At 37.9% G+C, this 25999-nt stretch overlaps 1 protein-coding gene across 1 annotated transcript in view; it reads right to left on the bottom strand.

Annotated features, from left to right (window-relative positions):
* UGGT2 (UDP-glucose glycoprotein glucosyltransferase 2) overlaps positions 1-25999 on the bottom strand; it is a 189050-nt gene that overhangs the window by 148080 nt on the left and 14971 nt on the right. Inside the window, exons 2-4 of the mRNA XM_080798047.1 lie at positions 16621-16703; positions 8121-8251; positions 7354-7466 (exon numbers count right to left, since the gene is read on the bottom strand). Coding sequence (XP_080654173.1) covers positions 7354-7466; positions 8121-8251; positions 16621-16703 — 327 coding nt within the window. The remainder of the gene's footprint in view (positions 1-7353; positions 7467-8120; positions 8252-16620; positions 16704-25999) is intronic.

Here is a 25999-nt window from a genome sequence, read left to right as displayed (position 1 = left end):
TATTTGAGCTAAACAGAAATTGATAAAATGGTTTGGTGATAACCACTATTATTTTACAGAAACATTTCTAGAATATTCATGATAAATTTAGACTTTCTACAATAAACTATGGTAAATAACAACTTATTTTTCAGCTTTCTGATATGGCTGGAAAGTTGTACATGTATAAATTTTATCTTCTAATAGAGAAATTCAAATTTCTATTCTAATTACAGAACAAGGCTTACCAATGAAAATAAGTTAGCTTTTACATTTAAAAACTGGCTAAATTACTATTGTTCCTAGTTATTGACTTACTTTAAATCAAAATCACTAAAGGGCTCAATACCTCTAACAGAATAATGAAAACTTCCACTAATTACTTGGCTTCAAATCTGTCCTATTTCTGGACATTGACATGGAGTATGTGTTTATTTCAGGTTTATAAGATTACATGAGTTCAAGTATTTACAGTGATTTATAATTTGGCTGTCATAGTAAGCATGCACACTCACCCACCTTATGTTAATAAACTTCTTTTTCAGTTCTACACATTCATCCACTTTCATTATTATTATTATTATTATTATTTAAGATTTTCAGAGAGAAAGAGAGAATGAGCAGGGAGGGGGATGGCAGCAAGAAGACTCCACACTGAGCAGGGAGCCCCATGCGGGGCTCGATCCCAGAGCCCTGGGATCATGACCTGAGCCAAAGGCAGATGTTTGACTAAGCTACCCAGATGCCCCACCATCCACTTTCATTATTAACATTTAATGTAAGCTAGGATTTAAAAAATATTACTGTCAATGTTTGGATATTTGAAACATGAGACAAAATTTTAGCCCCAAGTAAAAGCGGAGTTCATGATTAATCTCTTCTGCAACAGATGAAGAGACAAGAATGTGCAAAACAAGAGAAATAGAATTAGTTGTCATTCTTCACAGGATCCTATTAATAAACACAAAAATAATGCTAAAATCATACTTCATTTAAAAACGAAAAAGGAATTAAACCAGATGAAATTATTAAAATCATTTCATTAATTTTAACTGCAACCATGGAACTCAAATGGCACTAGGTCAAATGGATTATTAAAAATACTGATTTCTATCAAATCGGTACTGTAGAAGTGCATTTCATAATTTATACAGGGTATCTTACATTTTAATACTGTCTGAAAGAAACTATTTTCAAATAATTTATTATTGTTAGTAACTGGAAAGGCTGCCGATGAAACAGTGCTAGTAGATAAATCTTGAGGTAAAAAATCAAAGGAAAAATTACAAGAAAGGGAGTAGATTTTCCAGAGACCAAGGTCTCCTGAGTGTAGGTCTCCCTGCACCCTAAATTCACGCATAAATATGCAGGCCGGCACAACTTCATCCGAGTGACGCAAACTGCTGTATTTCCATGCGCCCGGAGCAGTCTTGGGTGCAGCGATGTGAAGACAGAGGCTGCAGTTACTAGGCACGAGTCTAACAATTTTAGAACTGGAGTGACATGAGCCACTTTCTGGTTTTATTCTTGTATTTGGGGAAAGCAGGCACAGAATGCTTCCACGGGGGGAAAGGGCTTGCTTTTTTGGCCCGTTTATTGTCCCCAATGAGTATCTGCAGGAACAGCAAAGATCAGGTAGGTGTAAACTCCCTTGTGCAGGTTTTAAGGGATAACAGACTGATGTTAGATGACATCCCATCTGTCTGACATGGGACACACTAGTCCCCCTGGACTTATTCACAGTTGGCTGAATCTGGGACCCTGGGGGCATGGTTGCGGCTAAGCCTACAGATGGATGCCCCTGCTGCTCGGAGTCCCATTGACAGTGGCCTTCATTAAACGCTTCATGAGACAACAGAATGGCTGATGAGAAGCACGGTCACAAAAATTTGAGTTTGGTCAAGAATTTATTAGGCCCAGGGATGGACTGTTGGGAGAGGCATTCTGCCATAGCCACTGACTGTCTTTCTGGGTATGTCAAGACTATGACAGGCCATCTGTCAGGTTTGCAGGAGACTGCGGGGTCTGTTAAGGTCTCCCTCTGGGACAAAGAGCAGGTTGCTTACTGCTTGTTAGAAGTCCTAGGTTCCTCAAGCTCCGCGTCCTTCAGCTGGGATGCACCCCAGCTGCTCGTGCAGTGTTCTTGGGGGCCCCTTTTCACCCCTGGAGAATGTGGAGACACAGAAACCAGTGCAAGCAGGCGAATGCTCATGCTGCTGTGGCTTTGAAGGGGACAGTTCTTTGCTTCTGACTCAAGAGCCTCCTGTCCTCTGCCAGAATCCGTGAAACAATCGAAGTCACGCTTATTGGCTTGTAGGTAGGGCAAAACCAATTCCCCAGTCTGAGAGAAGCTATATATAGCATTTATACATTTTTCTTTCTTTTTGTGACCTTCAGGCACATAATCCTTGGCTTACAACCTATGGATATTTGTCCACAGCAGTTGTTCTTTTTTTAAGCAAGTGACTTACGTATTTGCATATGTATTTACAGTAACATATTTTAATTTTTTTCCCCTCTACAGATGTTGCTCATTCCTAAATTTTCTTTCTCATTCCTAAAGTTTCTCATTCCTAAAATTTCATGTTTTCCGGGTTAGATTTTTAGTTTTTTTTCTTTAAAGAAATGACTGATTAAAACAAAGGAAGGAACAATTCTATTACCTTTTACATTCATGTTATTTCTTCTTTTCCCTTTGGTTGAGCTGAACACTTGGTTTATTTTTTCCTTTTTTAAAAATCATAACACATTAAGGGCATCAAAGTTGCCTTTCTTTCCTATGTATTATTTTCACCATCCCAATTTCCAAAAAAGTATTCCTTAATAGTTTAATATCCTTGTTGGGGGCAGGGGGAGCAATTTATACTGACTTAGAATAGTGATGACTGCTGTCATTTTCTCCCAAATACATTATCATATATATGCTTAAATATATAATATCTGTCAAGTTTTAGGGCAGATCCAGAGCACAGATCTTTGAATAGGAGGTAGGGAAGGGACAAATCATTCTACCTGTTTTGGCCATAATGTTGTTGTGTTTCAAGGTATTATGTTTGAAGTGTAAGCAGCTTGACTTTACTCAGACTAAAAGAATGGGCTAACACTGTGTGTTTACAGAAATAACTCACACTGGCGGATGGGCAGCAATTTATTTTCAGAGGGTACAGCCCTGAAGAGTGGTGCCTTTGCTCTGCCAGTTGGTGGTCTTCCAAGTGGCAGACTAGACGGGTAGGCCACTGGGAACAATCCAAGAGTCAGTATAAATGTAACAATTTTCACCAAGGGGGTCAGAGACAGGAGTACCACCTTGAATTCTGCCCACTGAATGCAGTGACCACACCTACTTTTCATGTTACATAAGCTGTGGCTTGACGGAACAGTAATGGCCACCTAAAGATGCCATCAGCTTTAACTTAGCTGAACGTAGTAACGTAGTAACGCAGCCCAGTCATTTAGGGAAACTGTGGACTGAGGGCCCCACTGAGCCAGAAACTTTACTTGAGGTAGTGGAATAGGGCACGTGGTTTGCCCAAAGGGTAGCTACCACCTTTCCACGTAAATCCAAGATCATGCTAAGTCAAAACAACTATGTTCTTGAATATGCCATTTTCAATTGACTGGAGAGACTTGTTAGGTCCCTCTATCTTTTCAGTCACTGAATCCTACTTAGCGGACGCCAAAATATAAACCATCAGATGTTAGAGTCACAAGGCTTCTGTGGGTTAGGCCTTCAGTTTCAGTAAGAGCTTAAGAGCCCCTAAGAGCGGCTTTTCAAAAAGGAGTATACTTGATGACAGTCAGGCAGGTGGTGCTGTCATACTCGAAACTGCCTCTGGGTATTCCAGCAGCCATTCGGACTCTAACGGGATTCTAGCTCAACTTTCTCTCCTGAGATTGTATGTTGTTCACCTGGGAACAGACGGTACATGTGGTGGTCTCCCTTGAGACTCTGAGCAGTCACAGCATTCACAGTATAAACACACACAGTATCAGTGCCAAACGTAATTCAGTCACAGAAGCCAAAATAATAAAACTTCATCGAATTGGCCCAGACATCATTTTAAAGCCTTGCTCATTGTGAACACCTTCCAAACCCTGTCAGTTGAGCTTGGGCGCTCTTTCCTGCAGGAACATATATCAAGGAGCTGTGACAGAGGCTACAGCAAGTTATCAGAAAATTGCTCTCACCCATCCAGGAGCAGACAGTAGTACAAAATGGCAGGAGGAGAGAGAGGAGAGCAGTAGGACAAAATTTTAAGTGTTGAGCTTTTGTCTTCCTCTAACCATGTGGCCCTTGTCCGTCCTCTTCCAGAAAGCCATTAATCTATCAACATCTCACCCTTGTTTCTAAAACTATTAAGAACTGTAAAAGATGGGGTGCCTGAATGGCTCAATTGGTGAAGCTTCAGCCTTCGGCTCAGGTCGTGGTCTCAGGGTCCTGGGATCAGGCCCTGCCTTGGGCTCCCTGCTCGATGGGGAGCCCACTTCTCCCTCTCCCTCTGCCTGCTGCTCCCCCTGCTTGTGTACTCTCTCCCTCTCTGATGGATAAATAAGTAAAATCTTAAAAAAAAAAAAACTGTAAAAGATCTAAGGTTTGACTTTATCCTACTCACAAAACATTAAGTTAGGTTTTTATCATTTCTTGGTGGGAGGGATGAGTTGGGAAAAATATGGACCTCAATGGATACTACACAAATAGTGGGTGTATGTTGTAGCTGAGGGACACTATACTTGGGGAACCACTGTTTTATAGCAAGCAGTAAACAAGCCTGCTCTTCTTTCCAAAGGGAAAATCATCTCATTCCTCCAGGTTGCCTGCTACTTTGCACAACCCTGAGAAATGGCTCAGGTAAAGAACAGTCAGGGTCTTCCACGATCTATTCATCAGACGAAGAACACGCAAAGCTCACAGGGCCCACTGCAAATGGCCTCTCCCAAAAGCTTGATGTTACCTCTCTTTAATCTTAATTTTATATTTAATACTTAGTCAATATTTAAGAAACTTATAAAGTCAGACATCAAAAATAAATAATTTTAAAAGTTACCAAAATCACATTTTAAAAATGCACTAGGAAAAGAAAAAAAAATGCACAAGGGCTAACAATTTCACAGTTAGTCTACTAAAACTAAAAAGGGGCGCAGGAAGCTATAAAGGAATTGAAGATCTTGCCATTAGTGGCAACATGGATGGACCCGGGGGTATTATGTTAAGTGAAATAAGACAGAGAAAGACAAATATATGATTTTACTTATATGTGGAATCTAAACAAAATAAATCTAACAAAATAAGTGAATAAACACCCCCTCCCCCTGCCAAAACTGATAAATACAGAGAACTGGTGGTTCCCAGAGAAGAATGGGGGGGGGCAGGGAATAGGCAAAATAGGTGAAGGGGATTAAGGAGGTACAAACTTTTAGTTATAAAATAAGTCACAGAGATTAAAAAGTACAGCATAAGGAATGAAGCCAATAATACTGTAATAATGTTGTATGGTGACAGAGGATAACCACACTTCTGGTGAGCAATGCAGAAAGTACAGGAACTGTTGAATTACTATGTTGTGCACTTGAAACATATATAATGTTGTATATCAACTATACTTAATAAAAATAAAACAAAAACTCAATGCAGACACCCCTAAACATAGCAGGGGATACTTTTCACAGAAGCTTAACGGATATAAAATGCATAAAATTATTAAAACACCTGGATCAAACTCCTTTGAGAAATAAATTGCTATATTTAAACAAAAAGGAAGTGATCATTTCTATGACATACTTTTCTTTAATATGTATATGTACAAGAACCGAATTTACAGAAATAACATGGTTGCCTAATTCACTATATGAAGCTAAATGACTTTTAAAAAGTGGCATTTATAATTTAAATAGCTAATCTCATCTATTAAAATAGAAGCATGAATCTTAAAACATACGCAATCAATTTAACAGAAGATATCCCACAGCATTAACAAATGCAAAGACAGTACAATGTTTTAATGTATATTACAATACACAGTATGTCCAATGAGAAAAACTTTGTATTACATTTCAATAAATAACTGATAAAATAAGTTATTTCTGATTTTAAAACCGTAAGATTACAAAACTTTAACATTTTAAAAGGTATGAACAAAAAAGAAAAGGTATGAACAGAAGACATACAATGTCACCCATTGAGAGATTCAATATAATAAAGATTTAAATTGTTTTTAAATTAACCAACAGGTTTAACATAATTCTAACTAAAATTCTACCAAGGTTTTTTAGGAGGCAATTTGGCAGAAGAAAAAGAACTCTAATGTTAATTTGAGAGCATCAGTAACTGCAAAGAGCAAAAAAAATTTGGAGGAAATAAGGCAGCAATGAAATTGTACTGTGAAGTATCAGAATATATTATAAAACAATAAATACTAAAACAGCATGGCACTGCTACAAGAAACAGTTAACGTACAGGACAGTTATGAAATAGAGCATAACATAAATATAATGAGTATATAATCGACAAGTCACCTGAAGGGAAAAAAGGTCTGACTGGATCCTTACCTTTGATAACAATAACTTACATGGATTAAAAGTTTAAGGTAAAATGAAAAGAAAAGCTTTAGGAAAGCTACTGGAAAATAATAGTTAAAATCTCTCACTCAGGTTTGGAAAAAACGAAGTATAAAAACACACACACATAAAAGAAAATTTGGGCGACATGAAATTAAAGAGGCTTCTGTATATTAAAATTAATATAAAATGCAAGAAAATATTTTAAAAGGTTTAGAACAAAAAAAGAGAAGTACTGAGATGAATTACTAAGTATATATTACTGTTTAATATATAAAGAACTCTTTCAAAATTAGAGAAACAACTAAAACTTTTTAAAGTATAAATAAATCAGACATATATACTGGTATTATTAATAATTTTCTTCTGGCTACCCATATCTATTTGTATTAAATACTTGGAAGAAGTAAAAAAGTTTTTAATCATACATTATAACAAGGCAACTTTATACTCTGTATTACTTTATTAATTTTTTATTTCCAAGTTTTAAATTCAGTTTATATTTAAAGAGATAGAATCCACATAAATCCAGTTTTGTGTGTTTATTTGAAAAAACAATCTATAATTATATAAAACATTTAATGTATTTTATGGTATTTTGATAAAATTTATATTCTAAAATCAAAAGCTAATGAGAGAGAATACTGAAAATATTCATACATTTTAGAAAAGGACTTGAACTACCAGCTCAGACAGATTCAGTTTTTCAATAAGCAATATCTTCATTATAAAGATTTTTATTATAAGCAACTTCTGCTATTTCAACCCTCATCTCTTTTTATAAACCATTTCTTTCACTACAGGTTATCATGAACTTACCTTGAAGTAGCCTTCTTCAGCAGCTTTTTGAGCTCATTGATTTTACAGGTGTGTTTTTTATGGATAACCACGAATGCATCGCAGCCATCTGGTGGGGGCTCATCAGCTGCAATCTAAGATTTCAGAGGTTATATTTAGCTACAGTAGCTGATAATTACAATATGATCTTTAAAACTCATATATTCCTTTGATTGAAATAACTCATCAACTACTGTTAAGTTATTGCTCTAATTAAAGAATATCTACATGCAGGCCGAATCAAATACTTTTTAACAAAATCAACTTTATAGTAGAACATGTTTCAAAGTCACTGAAAAATGTCACAAAAAATGCCATCAAATTAAAATTTTCATTAATCTCAATAATCATTTGTCCTTATAATTTCCTGATTCCAAATAACTATAGAATTATAAAATGTATTCAATTATAATCGATCGACAATGATAATACAATTAATGACAGGCTATGGAAGCAGGTATTCTAAGTCTACGGATATTTTTTTCCCCAAAGATTTTATTTGTCAGAGAGCGAGTGCACAAGCAGGGGGAGCAACAGAGGGAGAAGAAGGCTCCCCGCTGAGCAAGGAGCCCAATAAGGGATTGGATCCCAGGACCCTGGGATCATGACCAGAGCCAAAGCAGATGTTTAACCTGCCACCCAGGTAAGGCTTCTGTAGATCCTTCTGAACCAAAGATATTCACAGTAAGATTCATGCACAGTACCAGCATGCTTCTTTGTCAACTATAGGTTTGGGTGCTTTTTCATACCTGTTGAAACATCTGAATAGTTGGTGAGTATGCTCTTATTGAGAAAGCAAACTTTAAGAGGTTGATATGCAAATTGTCTAAGAATTGTCCAGCTTTCTTCAGGATTAAGTTGTAATAAGAATAAGCTGATTCTATAAAAAAAAAAAATCAAGAGGAAAGGATATTATTTTCATTTTCAACACATTGGCACAGCTCTACTATAAAGCCAACGATACCATCAAATCTTAAGGTTGGTTATGGGTGGTGTTGGAGAAAAACAGAAAATCAAGATCCTGTTCATTAACTTCATTTGGATGCACCAGTGAGGTATAATCAAGCGCTATGAGTCTAGGTGAAAATAATTCTACCACTAAAATCTATTTGGGAGGGGCCAGGATATCAGATTATTTCACCCCAAGGCTGTGGGTTATAACACAAGGATAAGATTCAGGACCTACCTACGATTTAAGAGAAGACTAAGAACAGCACAAAAAAATTAAATATGACTTAATTTTAAATGACACATATAAATAAATACAACTCAGATTTAATACACATAGCCAAAAGCAATTAGTGTATCCAGAATGCTTTAGGAGACAAAATTTGAAACAGATCTTAAAGAATAAATGTCTTCTTGCATACGATAACCTGAACTCCTGATTCCCTCCTCTAAACCCCTCTGCAAAGTTCCTGAACACACCAAAGAGAAGGATAAATCCTAGAGTGTAAGAATTCTTGGACAGCCCTGGGGAGCTGGAGATCATTTGGCTGGAATAGTCCCGGAGAACAGAAGCCAAGAGCTGAAGAGGGCCCGGTGACGCTCATGGGGTAAGCAGGGATGGAACCATCTATTTTTTGCCCTTTTTTTTTCTCTACACCACCTGGGGTATAATTATCATCTGCACTGTTGCCCCTGGCAGCCAGAGGTGGTCAGGTACAAGCACCACAGCTCTGGAGCCACCTGGTATCAGCCCCCGTAAGCCGGCCCATGGACATGCCCTGGTCATTTCCTCTCTCCTTTACTCCCTGGTACTAAGTTATCAACTGACAGAAGAAATGTCATTGAAAGAGCGCAGGTAGGGCAGACTCTGATCTTTATCCACAGATCACAGTTCCTGGCTATGAAAAGGGAGGACAAAAGGGATGTGTAACCACAGACACCCTCTTGGGAGGTGGGGGAGGAGGGAGAGAAGAGTGCTGCATGGAAGGAGATATGTTGGAGGTGGTGAGGGACACTGGACTGTTTGTTGATTGCTACAGTGTCTACTACTTGTTCAAAAGCTGCTGGGCTCTTGTCCCTTGGCTCCTCTCCTTACTACAACCCATTCATTCAGGTGTTACCTGGCTCCCTACGGTGCCCTGTGGGAATCGGGGCTCAGGGAACCAGCGCACATATGTAAACATGGTGGATGCTGCTTTTTCTTTGAGTAAGAAAGTCCTCCATCTCTCATCTAGGGGTTTCAGGTCTTCTGCCCGCATCCATGAAACTAATCTGTTAGCTTGGAAATGGTAAAATCTCAGAACCTTCACAGTACTTGACAGATCTGACACAGAGATGGAATGCTGATGAATACACAGATTTTTAGAGGAGAAAAGACCCAGCCTCATGGGTCAATTGACAGAATTTAGAGGAAGTCCTTGTAAACTGATAGTGAACATACTTATAAAATTTTATGGTCAATCAGACAATAAATGGTCCTTGACTTTGTTGCCTATTATTGAAAAGAAAATAAGGACGAGATTACAGATCAAGAACTGGGCAGTAGATTCAGAGGCATTTACCCAAATGAGGTCTTAGTTGTCAACTCTTCTGCATGCAAGGGAACTTTCTCACCAGTGGTTTTGTCAGTTTCAAGTCCAACCCATTGTGACAAGTAAAAAGACCTTTCTTGGATTAGGATAAGGTTTGACCTTCTTCAGACAAGAGCTACAGACATGCACATGTGTACACAGTATAAAAGGAAGGAAATCTGTTACCACTACGGACAGAAGGCCAGAAAGTCATTAGAACATTGGCTTGCCTGGCAGAGGAGAGGGTAGAGTAGAGAATGCAGAATTACAACCACCTTATGATTCAACAGTTCCTACAGTCTATCACACCAACCTTAGATCCTTTCAAATAGGACAGTAAAAAGCCTCAAAAATTTCTGTGATGGGTCATGGCTGAGAAGAGAGCTGTGGCCCACTTGGGCAATTTCCCTTGGTCAGTTAGAAAGTCTTTCAATTCTGAACCAGGGCTCTCTATCTCATGCCTTATGTTTGATCCTGAAAACTGTGGGAAGCTAAGTTTTTAGCTTGCAAGTAGGATAAAAAAAAACTTCAGTCCCTTCAAAGTTCTTGAAAAAAAGCTCAAGAATGAGAGAACTAAAAAATAGGGGGTATGCAAACTGTTCTGAAAGAACTAAGGGGAGAACAAGAAAGAATACCAGAAAATATAGACTAACATAAAACTAAACTAAACTAACATAAAAGTAAAAAGAATCAGGAAAAAAAATGGAGAATATACAGGGAAAATGTGAAGAAAGTGAAACAGAAAAAGAATACAAGATGAAAAAACGATTTAAGAATAAATGACAGATTCAGAAGTCTGGCAAAGGAGAGCTACGGTATGTATAATTGTATCCCTAAGGCAGGAAATCAAAGGAATAGAGGAGAATGAACAGAGAACTCTCCAGAATTAAAAGGAACAATGGGTCTACATGTCTAAGAATGAAGATTAAGAATGGTTAGCACTGCAACATTTTCTAATAAAAATACGGGAATCTAAAGTTAAAAATCTTAAACATAAAATTCATGCATACACAGTCCTATATGTGAGGAACTCAGGGCCATTATTCCTAGGAGTTATTCATGAGGCATCAACGAGGGAGCAAGCTTTACCTAACCAAGAAATAATTAGAGGAAATGCAGCATAAAGTTTGATGGTGAGCTCTGAACATACTTAATTGTAAAAACAAGAATAATGGAGGAGTTGAGATTTACAAAAGACTATGTAAATCCTGCACGCTCCAGCGATGCAGAAAAGCACACCAGTAACCAACTGGGACAAAGGAGAAATTAAGTGGAAAGTAGAGTAAGCTCAGTGATTCCTCATAAATGTTAGCTGGGGAAAAAAGAAAACCACTGAAGCCAACAGAGCAAGCAGTAGAAGCTCATGTATACTTACGAATACAAAAGACTAAGAATAAGGATGATCCAAATCAGACAGTGATGAGGGGAGGAAAGGCCATTAGCCAACTCATTACTGCTTCTAGGGGACCAAGAGACAATACCCAGAGAGAGGCGGCTAACAACTCTGGGCCTTCACACGCCACTCCTCTGCCATGAAACGCAGAAGGAGTCTCAGCCAACTCCTGTTCAGCAAACCTCAGCTTAAGCGTCATTTGTTTTGGAAAGAGTTTTCCCTGACCTCCCCAGTCCGGATCCTGGTATATACTCTGACAGGTCCATACCATCTCTAGATCAAGTCTCAAAACTAATGAAAAATTATCTGTAAAATTTTTAATGCTGGCCCTCCCATTAAGCTATGGGTTGTGAAGGCAGGAATCTTCTCTAGGCTTTCAACTATTCCTTTCTGCTCCTGGCATACCCCATCGGTCTTCAATACCTTTATGGAATTGATGTTAGAGACATCATAAGACATTCCTAATGTAGTTAGAGACACCATAAGACATTCCTAATGTAGTACTCCTAAAGAGTTACATAGGATAGGTGGGTGCTCATTCACTCCTACTTCTTAAACTATAGGTGATTTCTCAGAAAGTTATGGTGAGTTTCCCTCAAGAATAAAAAAATAATGTATGTAAGACCCACCTAAATAAAAGCAGCACAGATCAGAGAAGAGATATTATCTTAAAAACTGATCTTAAAAAAGTTGTAAAAGCTACAGGGCCAACAAAAAAATAGCCCGAATTAATGCATAGCATAACTAAGACTGTACCAGTCAAACAGGGGTCAGTCATCTATGAAAACAGAGAGTCCACAGAAATAAGTGTGAGTTGTGCCTGACAACAGACATTAAATTTTGTCACCAGTCACTTTTAAGGTCTCTAATGTAGAGACAGATGTAGGGTTCAGGGGTTTTAGGTTCTATAATTTAGGCTTAACTTGCAAGATCACCTCAATCACAAGATGGAAGCACTGGACTCCTTTAGCTGATGTTTTAAAATAACTCAATTTAGGGGCACCTGGGTGGCTCAGTCAGTTAAACGTCCAACTCCTGATTTCAACTCATAATCTGAGGGTCACGAGACTGAGCCCCATATCAGGTTCTGCACTGGATGTGGAGCCTTCTCCCTGTTCACTTGCGCTCTCCATAAATAAATTAGATTAAATTAGAAATAAAATAAAACTCATCTAGGCTCACCAACTAATCTACTAATAAGGACTTTGCCCTTTCAATATCCTTCCTCTTTCTTCAGCCTCATGTTTTACTTGACTTTTGCCTCCTGGTATTTAATACACATAAATCACTCTCACCCTCACGGCGGTGGGGTGGGGGTGGGGGAGCAGCAGCCTACACAGTCTGCTACTGATTCATCTTATTTGCTTCATAATCTTTTTTCCCTTCAGGTGTAGAATTTAGTGATTCAACACTTACATACAGTACCCAGTGCTCATCACAAGTGCCCTCCTTAATGCCCATCATCCATTTAACCCATCCCTCACCAACCTCCCCTCTGGTAACCACCAGTGTGTTCTCTATAGTTAAAAGCCTGTTTCTTGGTTTTCCTCCCACCCCACCATGTTCATTTGTATCTTAAATTACACACTGACATCATCTGGTATTTTCTTTCTCTAACTTACTTCCCTCAGCTCCATTTAGGTCATTGAAAATGTCAAGATTTCATTCTTTTTATGGCTGAGTAATATTCCTGTGTGTATGTGGCGGGGTGTACACCACACCACTTCTTTTTCCATTATCAGTTGATGGACATTTGGGCTTTTTCCATAATTTGATTATTGTTGATAGTGCTGCTATAAACACAGGGGTGCATGTATCCCTTCAAATTAGTATTTTGTATCCCTTGGGTGACTACCCAGTGGCACAATTGCTAGGTCGTAGAGCAGTTCTATTTTTAACTTTTTAAGGAACCTCCATACTGTTTTCCAGAGTGGCTGCACCAGCTTGCATTCCCACCAACAGTGTAAGAGGATTCCCCTTTCTCCACATCCTCGCCAACACCTGTTGTTTCTTGTCATTAATTTTAGCCATTCTGACCGGAGGTAACAACTCATCGTAGTTTCGATTTCTATTTTCCTGGTAAGGAGGGACGATGAGCATATTTTCATGCTTCACAGTCCATCTTGAAAGACTAAACAATACTCTTCTCCACTTCCAACCTCAACTTATGCCTCAACCTACCATAGTTTTGATAACTATACCAGTGAAACTGCTAGCTAAATCACCAATAATTTTTCTGTTGTTAAAACCTTCGTATTCACATTATTTGATCTGTCTATAGTATGTGATAACATCCATCGACTTACCACTCGATCTTCCCCGGCTTTCATGACATCACACTCGCCAGGTTTTCACCTGCCTCTCTGAGTACTCCTCCTGTCTCTATTGTGCATTCTTCCTCTGGTTAGTTCTTAAACATTGGTGTTCTTCAGGGTTCTGCCATTGGGGCCTGTTTTCTTCTCCTTCTATACCTCCTCCCTATAACTTCAATTACCCTCTTAGTGCTGATAACTCCCAAATCCTACCCCTTGGCCTAGATTTTTACCACCTAAATCTCCCACACATATATCAGCTTACAGGATATCTTCACTTGGATATTTGACAAGCATTTCAAATGTGACACATCCAAACTGCAATCGTCCTTCTATCCAAATCTGGTTCTCAGTTATAAGTAACTGAGTTAGAAATGTCATAACATTTCCCAAAAATCTTCCCATTAAAATATATAAGCAACTTGGGCACCTGGGTGGCTCAGTGGGTTAAAGCCTCTGCCTTCAGCTCAGGTCATGATCCCAGAGTCCTGGGATCGAGCCCCGCATCGGGCTCTCTGCTCTGCAGGGAGCCTGCTTCCTCCTCTCTCTCTGCCTGTCTCTCTGCCTAGTTGTGATTTCTGTCAAATAAATAAAATATTAAAAAAAAAAAAATATATATATATATAAGCAACTTTACTTGTGTAAAAACCATTAAAATCTTCAGGGATTTTGAGAATTAGTTTTGATGTGGAACTCATGGGGAAATAAAAACAAACAGGGACTGTGGAATTAGGAAAACCTTGGCTGACATTTCTAACTCACCACACAAGACTCACAGGTTAGCTAATATCATGCCGCTTAAATCTTGAAGCGTCGAGAAATACATAACTCTGTGGCAGAACCACGTAAAATGGTTGAAAAACCAGACAATTCAATGTTTAAAAGGTCTTAATTTCCTAACACATAATATATTCTCATGAAATGGCATGAAACTAGCACCTGAATTCAAAAAGCTAAATCTTCAATATTTACAACTTTTTTAGGCAAGTAGATCATCAGAACTATTCTTCAGGAAAGACTATTTACAGGGTTTCATGGAAATTCAACAACCTAAAAAATTATAAGTAACTGAGGATTTAAAATGTTTCCTCTAGGATAATATCTTGAAGTAAATTCAGTAAATCTGACAGTTGCTGACATATTTAACTCCTCACATACAGAATCCTCTTCTACACCTAACAGTAACAGTGATGAAGCAGCATACGCTTTTGACTCTTGCCATGATAAGTAATTCTAATGGAATTCTATTTTCAGTGTTGGTAATTCTTCTTTAATAGGATTTCTTTTAGGTTCAACCCTGAAATACACACTTCCTATATTACAAGCTTGAAGTAGAGCTTAGGTGTTCCTAAGCTTATATTCCAACTTGTTAATGATCATCTGCCATCAGATTGTCCAGGCATGTCATTTCATTTAGGGAAAATACGTGGACACATCTAAGTAACTAAAGAGTTCAAAATTTACAAGACTAATTTTCGAGAATAGCGCTGAATGGACAACACTATAAAGTATGTACCGAGACAAAGATTTGGGAAAGCTACATTTAGGGTTTTAGGTGAGGGCCACAAAACTTGTTGGATTTTTTAACTGTGAGAACCTTCCATATTAACCTAGCCTGTTTTATCAGGACAAATACAAAACCAACCAATAATAGTTCTCCATCGATTTGCCAGTCCACTTCGAAATGGTCCAAATTCCCCTGCACAGCCCTCTGCGCTCTCTTCTGCTCCTCTCCTTTCCCTCTCCTTGGCTGCCGCTGCTAGCTGCTGTCGTCCACACTGAGCTCCAATACTCACCAGTACTAGAAAGGCCGTCCTGCTCTCTCTCAAGTACTGACTAGGTGCCCTTTCCCAGGCGCTTCCTTTCATCAGGGCCCCTGAAGCTCTTACCACCTCGGAGCAGAGCTGGCTCGTCCACTGTCCCTTTCACAGTATTGTGGGGCCGGGGAGCACAGATCACATTTATTCCCCTTTGTATTCCCAGCATCTAGAGCAGTGCACAGTGTCTCTTGTGACTCAAATAATGTTAATAAGGACGCTTTTCAGGAAAAGTTTTCTAAAAGAGCAAATTACTTGGTTTTGAAAATATTTCAGTTTAAAATATGAAAGGCATGTCTGCTCTATTTTTTTTTAATCCATCTCATGAAATCCTAAAATTGCTGAACTTCGAGGCCACTTGAGTTAAATGGAGTCCAGTATATGAATACTTAAAATAAGCAAAAATGTTGTTTCTCTTAACATTGATATTCAAGAACAAAATTGAACTAATCACCACAGTAAGTTGTCTTTAACTATTTAATCTTCATAGTAAGAAGTTCTCCCCATGTCTACAAGGCTAAAGAAAATCCATCCTGAGGAACTCCATGTTAATATTCTATTCTCCGTAGAGACAGAAAAATAACCTTTCTTTTTACAATAATTAATAATTAACCTTTTACCCTCTGCTGCTGAAACCTCATTTCAGTGTCTTTAATCTACTGATCTTCTCTCAGAAACACATTAATAAACACTTGCTCATTCTAAGATACATGCATATATACAGATATGTAGTAATATATATTTGTATATATTTAAAAAGTAGGAATGACTAACTGCACCTTCTAGATAGTGAAATGAAAACACATAGGTTACCTGATTTGTTAAAGGCAAGTATTAAAAAATCTCTTTCAAAGTAATTTGGGGGGAAAAACAAAACAAAACAACAATACTACTAGATGCAAAATTAATACTATTTCAAATTAACCTAGGTAAAAAGAAATCCATAAGTCAACAATCTCTAGTTCCTTTTGATGTAATGCAATCTGCAAACACTGCTAATTATGTGAGTTTTTACAATAAAGTATTAAAACTTTGTTTTTTGGAAATGGATGCTTAGAATAATTTCCATTAAAACATATTTTCAAATTTAATATTCAGATCTACTAACACAATTAAGCATTTACACTCCACCCTTAACATTAAAAATAAACATATAATGTATACACATAGATACGAATTTTTAAAGTTATAATATGCACATCACCTACCTGTTTGCTTATAAACTGCTAATTCTTGTACAGTTTCCAAAAACAGCCAAAATTTTTCATTACTTTCTTCTGCCATAAATTCACTATTAAAATAAAAGTAATCAGTTAATGGACAGAAATTAAAAATGAAATGAGAACCAAATTATAACTTATGGCTAAAACAAAACCCTCCAAAAATTAAAGTGACTGATTTCCATTTACTATAATGCAGAGAGCAAACAAATTGATGATTCTTACGTGAGATATCATTCTCAGCTTACAAGCATATACTAGTGACTGGAAAAGACTGCATGAGAAATTACTTCTGGCTTTTCCCCATTTTTAGCTATAATTAAAAAATGGATAATTTATTTTATTTCTCCAAGTGAAATACCACCGAGAAGTATAATTTTTTAAGGTTTTGTTTTAGTTCCAGTATAGCTAACACACAGTGTTCTATTAGTTTCGGTGTACAACAGAGTGATTCAACACTTCCATACAAAACCCAGTGCTCATCACAGATAAGTGTCCTCCTTCATCCCCATCACCTACTTCACCCATTCGCCCTCCCATCTTCCCTCTGCTAACCACCAGTTTGTTCTCAATAGTTAAGAGTCTGTTGCTTGGTTTGTATCTTTTTCCCTCTGCTCATTTTTTTTTTTGTTTCTTGAATTCCACATGAGTGAAATCATACAGTATTTGTTTTTCTCTGACTTATCTCACTTAGCATTATACTCTCTGTCATCTGTCATCGCAAGTTACTGAGAAGTATAATTTAACAGTAATGAAGGGAATATTACATAAAGGTAAAAACAGAAAAAAAACACACTGCCTATATTTCACAAACAAAAATTGGTTGTATAAACACTTTTTAAAAAATAATTATTATTGGGGTGCCTTGGTGAATGGCTCAGTTGTTTAGATGTTGGACTCTTGATTTTGGCTCAGGTCATGATCTCACGGTCCTGGGATCGAGCCCCACATCAGGCTCTGCGCTGGGTGTGATGGAGCCTGCTTGGGATTTTCTCTCTCCCTGTCCCTCTGCCCCACCTCCACTCACTCTCACATACACTCTCTCAAAAAATCATAGTATCTATTATTTTTATTTAGCTGCTTATTCATGTAGGCAATATTTATTATTTAAAACAGAAAATACCTTAATGAAAAAATTAATAGGAAGCTGGTTTATCAGATTAGGTCTTTGGCCTTGAAGCCCAGACGCTTTAATTTTTCCACAGGGCATAGGTCAGAAAAAATGAAAAAAGCCATTTAAAACCTTTGGAAATAATGGGGAAAAAAACAAAAAATAAAACCTTTGGAAATAATGAATTAAGTAAGAGGCAATACAGTCCTGTACAAAACCAAGCGCAAGACACCCAAAGGCAAGTAGATTCAACTATTTAAACTAGAAAGGAAACAGCCAAACAGATGGTACAGATTTATCACCCATCCTATCTTTCTAGTCTTGGTAAATTTAAATAATGCTTAATAAAAATGGTAGATACGAGGACATCCAAGACATATGCAAGGTAATTCTTGTGAGTCTGGTCACTAAAGGAGGAAAGGAAGGGAGAAAAACTGGTTTATCCACATAAACATGACAGGCACAGGAATTGAAAGCAATGCATAAACAATTCTTGCTATTAATGGTGTCCAACTCAATGGCATTAAAAAAAAAAAAGAGGCGAAGCTAAAAGCAGAAGAAATGATGGGATAGACAGGATGTGACCTGTAAAGGTCAAGGATGGTACAAATCTTAAGCAAAGTGGGGAGCAACACTTCATACTTAACTGACTACAACTACAGACAGGCTCATATACTAGGCAACCACAGGCAAAACTTGCGTAGGCCAGAATTTACGCATTTAAGTATGATCCTTCCAAGTGTTCACCTTGAGAATATATTCCTGCACACTCATTCCCTCAATATACCACTACTCTCAGCACTTTTGGAACTCTTCTAGAATTTACTTTCAGGGGCAATTTGCCAGTAAGTCATTAATTTTAAAAGAGGAAATATCCTTGACAGATCATCTAAATCAGTTCTTTACCTAAAGTTTAAAAAGGTAAAAAAGACCCAAAAAACGAGCATTTCCAATTTGTTCACTTGTTTTATATAGTATTTAGCTCCAAATAACAGTGTTCCCCAAAAAAGTTCTACCAGAGGAAAAAAGTGATTTGTATAGAGGATAGGTTTATATGTATGAAAGACAATGACAATAGTTACAAGCAAAATTCCAAAAAAATATTTTCGTCAAGAGAAACACCAGTGGAATCAATGCAGTTTCGATGTACAAGTTACATGTTAGAAAAATTTAGCCCCATCAGTCTATAATCATCCCTAGCAAACATACTAAATTAGAAATTTCTTTAGGTAGGGGAAATAACCTCATTCATCTTTGGTCCCTACACAGTGCCCATCATAGGGGCATGCTCAAAAGAGACACTCAAATTTCTAGGCTGAACTGAAAGATTCTCTGTATAGAAAGACAGAGACCAAGAGAGGAAATACAGAAATTCCCAAGAATGCTTTAAAAAATGGAGCACCCCAAACAGAAAGCTTTTATTTCTCTGAAGTTTCTGTCTCCCAAGCTCCTTTAATCTACCCAATACTCTCAATTCTTCCTTTTCCACACTTATTCCCTTCAACCTCTTTGACTTTTCTAGAATTTTTATGACAAGAAACATTAAAAACTGGAACACGAGCAGAATAATGAAGTCTAGAAAACAAAATGTGAAGTGCAACAGTTAAAGGACCTACAGGCTTCTAGCCTCCTACACTGTCAAAAAGCAGAAATCTGGTTCGAAAGGATAAAGTCAAGATTGCTAGGTAAAAGTTGTAGTGGGAGAGGCTTTCGTTTATGTAACAAGCAACTTGCTGACAATTTGTATTTGTTCACAACAGAACCAGTAAGTGCATGAGGGCACACCAGTATTCCATCCAGATTATGCCAATAAGACACCAGTTTCTACATGTCAGGTATATTGCAGAGGGAATTCTGATGGTGGTCTGAAGAAGTCACTTCCTAATATAAGGTCCTTTCCATTGAATCAACATTAATGGGCACCTATTTCTTTTGTACTGAGCCTTGGGAAAACAAGTATGACTAAGATGCTCTTGAGGCCCCTGGGTGGCTCAGTCAGGTGGGCATCTGACTCTTGATTTTGGCTCAGGTCATAATCTCAGGGTTGTGAGATTGAGCCCCTCATCAGGTTCTGTGCTCAGTGGGAAGTCTGCTTGAGATAGTCTCTCTCTCTCCTTCTGCCCCTCCCATTCGTGGTCTCTCTCTCTCTCAAAAAAATAAAACTTTTTTTTTTTTAAAGATTTTATTTATTTATTTGACAGAGAGAGATCACAGTAGACAGAGAGGCAGGCAGAGAGAGAGGGAGAGAGGGAAGCAGGCTCCCTGCTGAGCAGAGAGCCCGATGCGGGACTCGATCCCAGGACCCTGAGATCATGACCTGAGCCAAAGGCAGCGGCTTAACCCACTGAGCCACCCAGGTGCCCCTAAATAAAACTTTTTTAAAGACAGAAAAATATTTTTGTTGCTTCTACCAAACGAATACTTATTAGTAATACATACTGAGTACCCATGTTTGTGCACTGTACCTTGGCAAAATAAACAAAAATAATAGTTTTATCCCTTGAAGCTCACATTTCAGCAGCAGAGATTAGCATATATAACTTGCAGTAAGAATTATTATAGAAACACTGATCAAATGTTATGAGAATATACCAGAAAGACATTAGTTTTATCAGGGGATAGGATGAGCCAAAGAGAAAGTAATATGGTAGGTCCATTAATAAAGTATCAATGAAGAAAAGACTGTAGAGTAATACATCGCCTCCCTAAGGTTACTATATCAAATTACTACAAACATAGTGGCTTAAAACAAGAGAAATTTATTCTCATAGTTCTAGAAGACCAAAGTCTAAATTCCTGGTGTCAGAGTTAACACAAGTTCCAAAAGTCAGGATCTAGAGTATCTTTTTGGGGGGGCCACCAGTCAAGCCACTATAGTACACCCTGGGCTCCCCGGAATCCACATCATCCCACATAGAAAACGCATATGCCCTATATCTCAACAACCCCCAAACTAATCTCAACCCCTTAGAGCATCGTTTCTAAGCCAAAAGCACATGTAAATATCACCAGAAGTCTCAAATCTCATGTAAATCAATTAAACCAGGTGTGAGTGAGATGCCGAGCGTGCTCCATCCTGGGGCAAAATTCTTCTCCATATGTGGACCTGTGAACTAGAAAACAAGCTGTCTGCTTCCAAAATGCTGTGTAGAGATCGGAAATGCAAATTCCAAAGATAGACATTCCAATTCCAAAACGGAGAAATTAGAAAGAATAAAGGAGTTACCAGTCCCATACAAGTTCGAAATACAGCAGGACAAATTGTATTATGGGTTTCAAGCCCTGAGCATAATCCTCAGGGGCTTAATGCTCTACTCACTGTGTTGCCTGCCATGGCTCTGCCCTCAGTCTCATTACTCCTTCTTCTTGAAGGGTAGTACATGTTTGCAACCGAGTAGTATATCGGCCAATTTCCTGCCTATGGAAATTTGAAGGTCTGACAGCCTTGTCTCATTTCATCTTGACTCTGTCTCTTTTGGGGTATGAGCTGGCAATGTTTCTGCTGATGCAACATAATCAAAGTCCTTATGGGTCTCCTGTAGGTCTCACCAGGGTCATGCCATTACAGAAACACCCTTCACAGAACCTTCTTGCATAACCCTCCTCTATTCCTGACTTCTGCTGAGATGGTTGAGTGGATCTATGAGTCAGATGCCTAACCGAAACAGACTGTCCAGCCATATATGTGGTCTTCTTTCCAGAGCATGCATTCCCAACACTGAGTTTCCTCATTTTAACATTCTTTGCAATCTGGACAGGTGGAGAAGCTCCCAAGTTAGCAAGTGCTGCCTTCCTTTTTCCTTAAGAGCTCCTTCTTTAGCTTCTCCTTCCTCGTGCATTTTACTATCAACATGGAGAAACCAAGAGACACTTCTAATGCTTTGCTTGGAAATCTCCTTAACTACCCAAGTTCATCACTTATAAGTTCTGTTCTCCACACACCTATAGAGTCCAATTCAGCCAGTTTTCTGCCACTATAAAACAAGGATCATCTTTGTTTCCAATAACAGGTCCCTCATTTCCTTCCAAACTCTTAATAGTGGTGCCTTTAATGTTCTTATTTCTACCAACGTTCTACTCATAAGCAGAGTAAGTATTTTCTATGACAAAAGCTTCATCCCAACCATGCTCCCTGTTTTCCTCTATGTCCTTAGCAAAATCACCTTTAATGTCCCTATTTCCGTCACAGCTTCCTTAAGGCAATCCAGGCTTTTTAACAAATTTCTCAAACTTCTTCCAGCTTTTGCTTGACTTACCAGCTACTTCTATATTTTTTAGCTATTTGTTACAGCAACACTCCACATTAAGTTATCAAGTCTGTATTTGTTTCCCAGGGCTGTTGTAACAAATGACCAAAAACCTGGTGACCTAAAGCAACAGAAACTTATTGTTTCACAGTTCTGGAGGCCAGAAGTCCAAAACCAAGGTAGTGATGTGGCTACACAGCCTCCAAAGGCTCTAAGGGACAATTTTTTCTTGCCTCTTTATGCTTCTAGAGAATACAAGTGTTCCTTGGCTTCTGACTACATCCAATCTCTGCCTTTGTTCACATGGTCTTTTCCTCTTCTGTCTCTTGGACACTGGACTTAGCATCCATCCTGATCAAGATCCTTAATTACATCTGCAAAAATTCTGTTTCCAGATAACGTAACATTCATGGGTTCCAGCAGTTAGGATGGAGACATCTTTTTGGGAACTGCCATTCTCCTACTACAACTAATTAAGTTGGTACACCACACAGGGGGCTAGATTGTGAAAGACCTTAAGGAGCATCCTACGAAAGTTCCAGTTCTAAGACTTAAGGGAAATAAAAACCAGGACAATGGAACTATAAATCTAAGACCGGGGGGGAAAAAAAAACAACTGCGTTAGAATGGAGTTATGGAATCAGATCCAAGCAAACTCTGGGAGAAACAGGAAGAGACTGAGGAAGAGGACACAGGTCAGGCTAGAGTACTTTATTCAATAAAACTTTTTATTACACCTGGTATCATAAAATACAATGGATTACAATATACTATGAACAATTATGCACCAACAACCCAGACAGCCTTAAAGAAATAAATTCCTAGAAACAACCTACCAAGACTGACTCCTAAAGAAATAGAAAATCTGAACTAATTTCAATGAAGGAGATTGAGTCAGTAATCAAAACACTTTCCAAAAATAAAAGTCCAGGACCAGATGGCTTCACTGGTGAATTCTACCAAACATTCAAAGATGTAATATGTCCTTCTCAAATTCTTCCAAAAACTTAAAGAGGAGGAAATGCTCCCAAACTCACTTTATGTAGCCAGCATTACCCTGATAGCAAGACAAGGGGACACACACACACACACACACACACACACATTATAGGCCAATATCCCTGATGACCACAGATGCAAAAATCCTCAACAAAATACTAACAAACTGAATTCAACAATACAATAAAAGGATCACACACCATAATCAAGTGCGATTTATTCCAGAGATGCAAGGATGGTTCAACATCCACAAATTAGTCTACAAGATATCCACATTAATGAAGTAAAAAATAAAAATCATGATCACCTCAATAGATACAGAGAAATCATTAAACAAAAGTCAATGTCCATTTATAATAAAAACCTTCAACAAACTGGGCATAGAGGGAACAAACCTTAGCATAATAAAGGCCACATATGACAAGCCCATAGCTAACATCATACTCAACAGTGAAAAGTTCAATTTTTTTCCTCTAAGATCAGGAACAAGACAAGGACACTCACTCTCAGCACTTTTATTCAACATGGTACTTGAAATTCTAGCAAGGGCGATTAGGAAAGAAAAAGAAAAAACATCTAAATCACAAAGGAGAAAGTAAAATTGTCACTGTTTGAAGATGACATATTATATATAGAAAACCCTAAAACTCCATCAAAAAACTATTAGAACTAATAAATTAAGTGGCAGGATACATAACCAATATATGAAAATCTGTTGCATTTCTGATATTAAACTATCAGAAAGATAAGTTTAAAAACAGTCCCATTTACAGTTGCATCAAAAAGAATAAAATACCTATGAATACATTTAATCAAGGAGGTAAAAGTCTATACACTGAGAACTATAAGACACTGATAAAAGAAATTAAAGACACAACTAAATGGAAAGATACTCTATTATTCATGGATTAAATGAATTAATATTGTTAAAGGGTCCACACTACCCAAAGCAATTCACAGATTAAGGGCAATCCCTATCAAAATTCCAATGCCATTTTTTCACAAAAACAGAACAATCCACAAATGACCCTGAATATCCAAAGCAATCCTGAGAAAGAACAAAGCCAGATGCAACAGGCTTCCTGATTTCAAACTACATCATGAAGCTATAATAATCAAAACAGTATGGGACTGGTATAAAAACAGACACACTGATCAATGGTGCAGACTAGGGAGCCCAGAAATAAATTCATATATATATATATATATATATACATACACACACACACACACACACACACACACACATATATATGGCCAATTAATTTATAACAGAGGAGCCAAGAAGATATAATGGAAAAAAGACAGTCTCTTCAATAAATGGTATTGGGAAAACTGGACAGCCACATGCAAAAGAAACTTCACCCCAACCTTACATCATACACAAAAATTAACTTGAATTAAAACTTGAACATAAGATCTGAAACAACAAAACCTCTTGAAGAAAACATAGGCAGTAAGCTTCCTGACACTGGTCTTGGCAATGATTTTTTGGATTTGATACCAAAAGCAAAGGCAACAACAGCAAAAAGGAACAAGTGGCACTATAACTAAAATGCCTCTGCACAGGGGCAACTGGGTGGCTCAGTCAGTTGAGCATCTGACTTTAGCTCAGGTCATGATCCAGTGTCCTGGGATGGAGCCCTGTATCTGGCTTCTTGCTCAGTGGGGAGTCTCCCTCTACCTCCTCCCCTGCTCCTTACCCTGCTCATGCTCTCACTCTCTCTCAAAAAAAATAAAATCTTTAAAAAAATGCCTCTGCACAGCAAAGGAAATCATCAACAAAATGAAATGGCAACTTACCAAATAGGAAAAATATTTGTAAATCATACATCTGATAAGGTATTAATATTGATAATACATAAAGAACTCATACAACTCAACTCAATAGAAAAAAAAATCCCACTTTATTTGAAAAATGGGGAAAAGCTCTGAATAGACATTTTTCAAAAGACATAGAGACGGCCAACAGGTACAAGAAAGGTGCTCAACATCACTAATCATCAAGGAAATGCAAATCAAAACCATGAGATACCACCTCATACCTATTATCATATCTATTATGATATCTATTATCAAAAAGAGAAAGCAAGTATTGCTGAAGGTTTGGAGGAAAGAGAACCCTTGTTCACCATCGGTGGGAATATAAATTGGTGCAGCCATTATGGAAAACCGTATGGATGTTCCTAAAAATTTTTTTTAAAAGAACTGCCATATAATCAAGCAATTTCACTTTTGGGTAAATATTCAGAAAAAAAAATGAAAACATCAACTGGAAAAGATATATACACCCCATGTTCATTGCAGCATTGTTTATAATAGCCAAGATATGGAAATAATCTAAGTGTCCATCAATGGTTGAATGGCTAAAGAAAATATGGTATACGTATACAAAAGAATATTATTTAGCCATGAAAAAGGAAACCATAGGATATCACCCATACGTGGAATCTTTAAAAAAAAAGCTCATTTACAGAGAACAAATTGGTGGTTGCAAGAGGCAGGCACTGGATGGGTGAAATGGGTGGAGGTGGCCAAAAAGTATGTGAAAATTAATAAAGGGAAACCTTGGGTGCCTGGGTGGTTCAATGGGTTAAAGCCTCTGCCTTTGGCTCGGGTCATGATCCCAGGGTCCTGGGATCGAGCCCTGCATCGGGCTTTCTGCTCAGTGGGAAGCCTGCTTTCTTTCCTCTCTGTCTGCCTCTCTGCCTACTTGTGATCTCTGTCAAATAAATAAATAAAATCTTAAAAAAAAAAAAAAAGGGAAACCTCACTAACAGGGGTGAGGGGAAATACCAGAAGAAGCTAGAAGGGGGAGCTGTACCACTCAATGTCAATTACAGACCTCTAATAGAATAATCTTCAATAGGAAAGAATCATCAATTACAGGGCCCAAGAGGGAAAGAGGTACCTTGCATCGCCTATAAGAAATTGACTACCTCTGCAATTCAGCCAATGAGAAACCATCATCACCGTGAACTTCTGCTTTTTCCCAACAGACTTTCCTTCA

This window comes from Martes martes (assembly GCF_963455335.1).
Source record: "Martes martes genome assembly, chromosome: 3".
Lineage (NCBI taxonomy): Eukaryota > Metazoa > Chordata > Mammalia > Carnivora > Mustelidae > Martes > Martes martes.
Note: the sequence above shows the minus strand (reverse complement) of the source record. Positions and strands in the feature narration are given on the sequence as shown.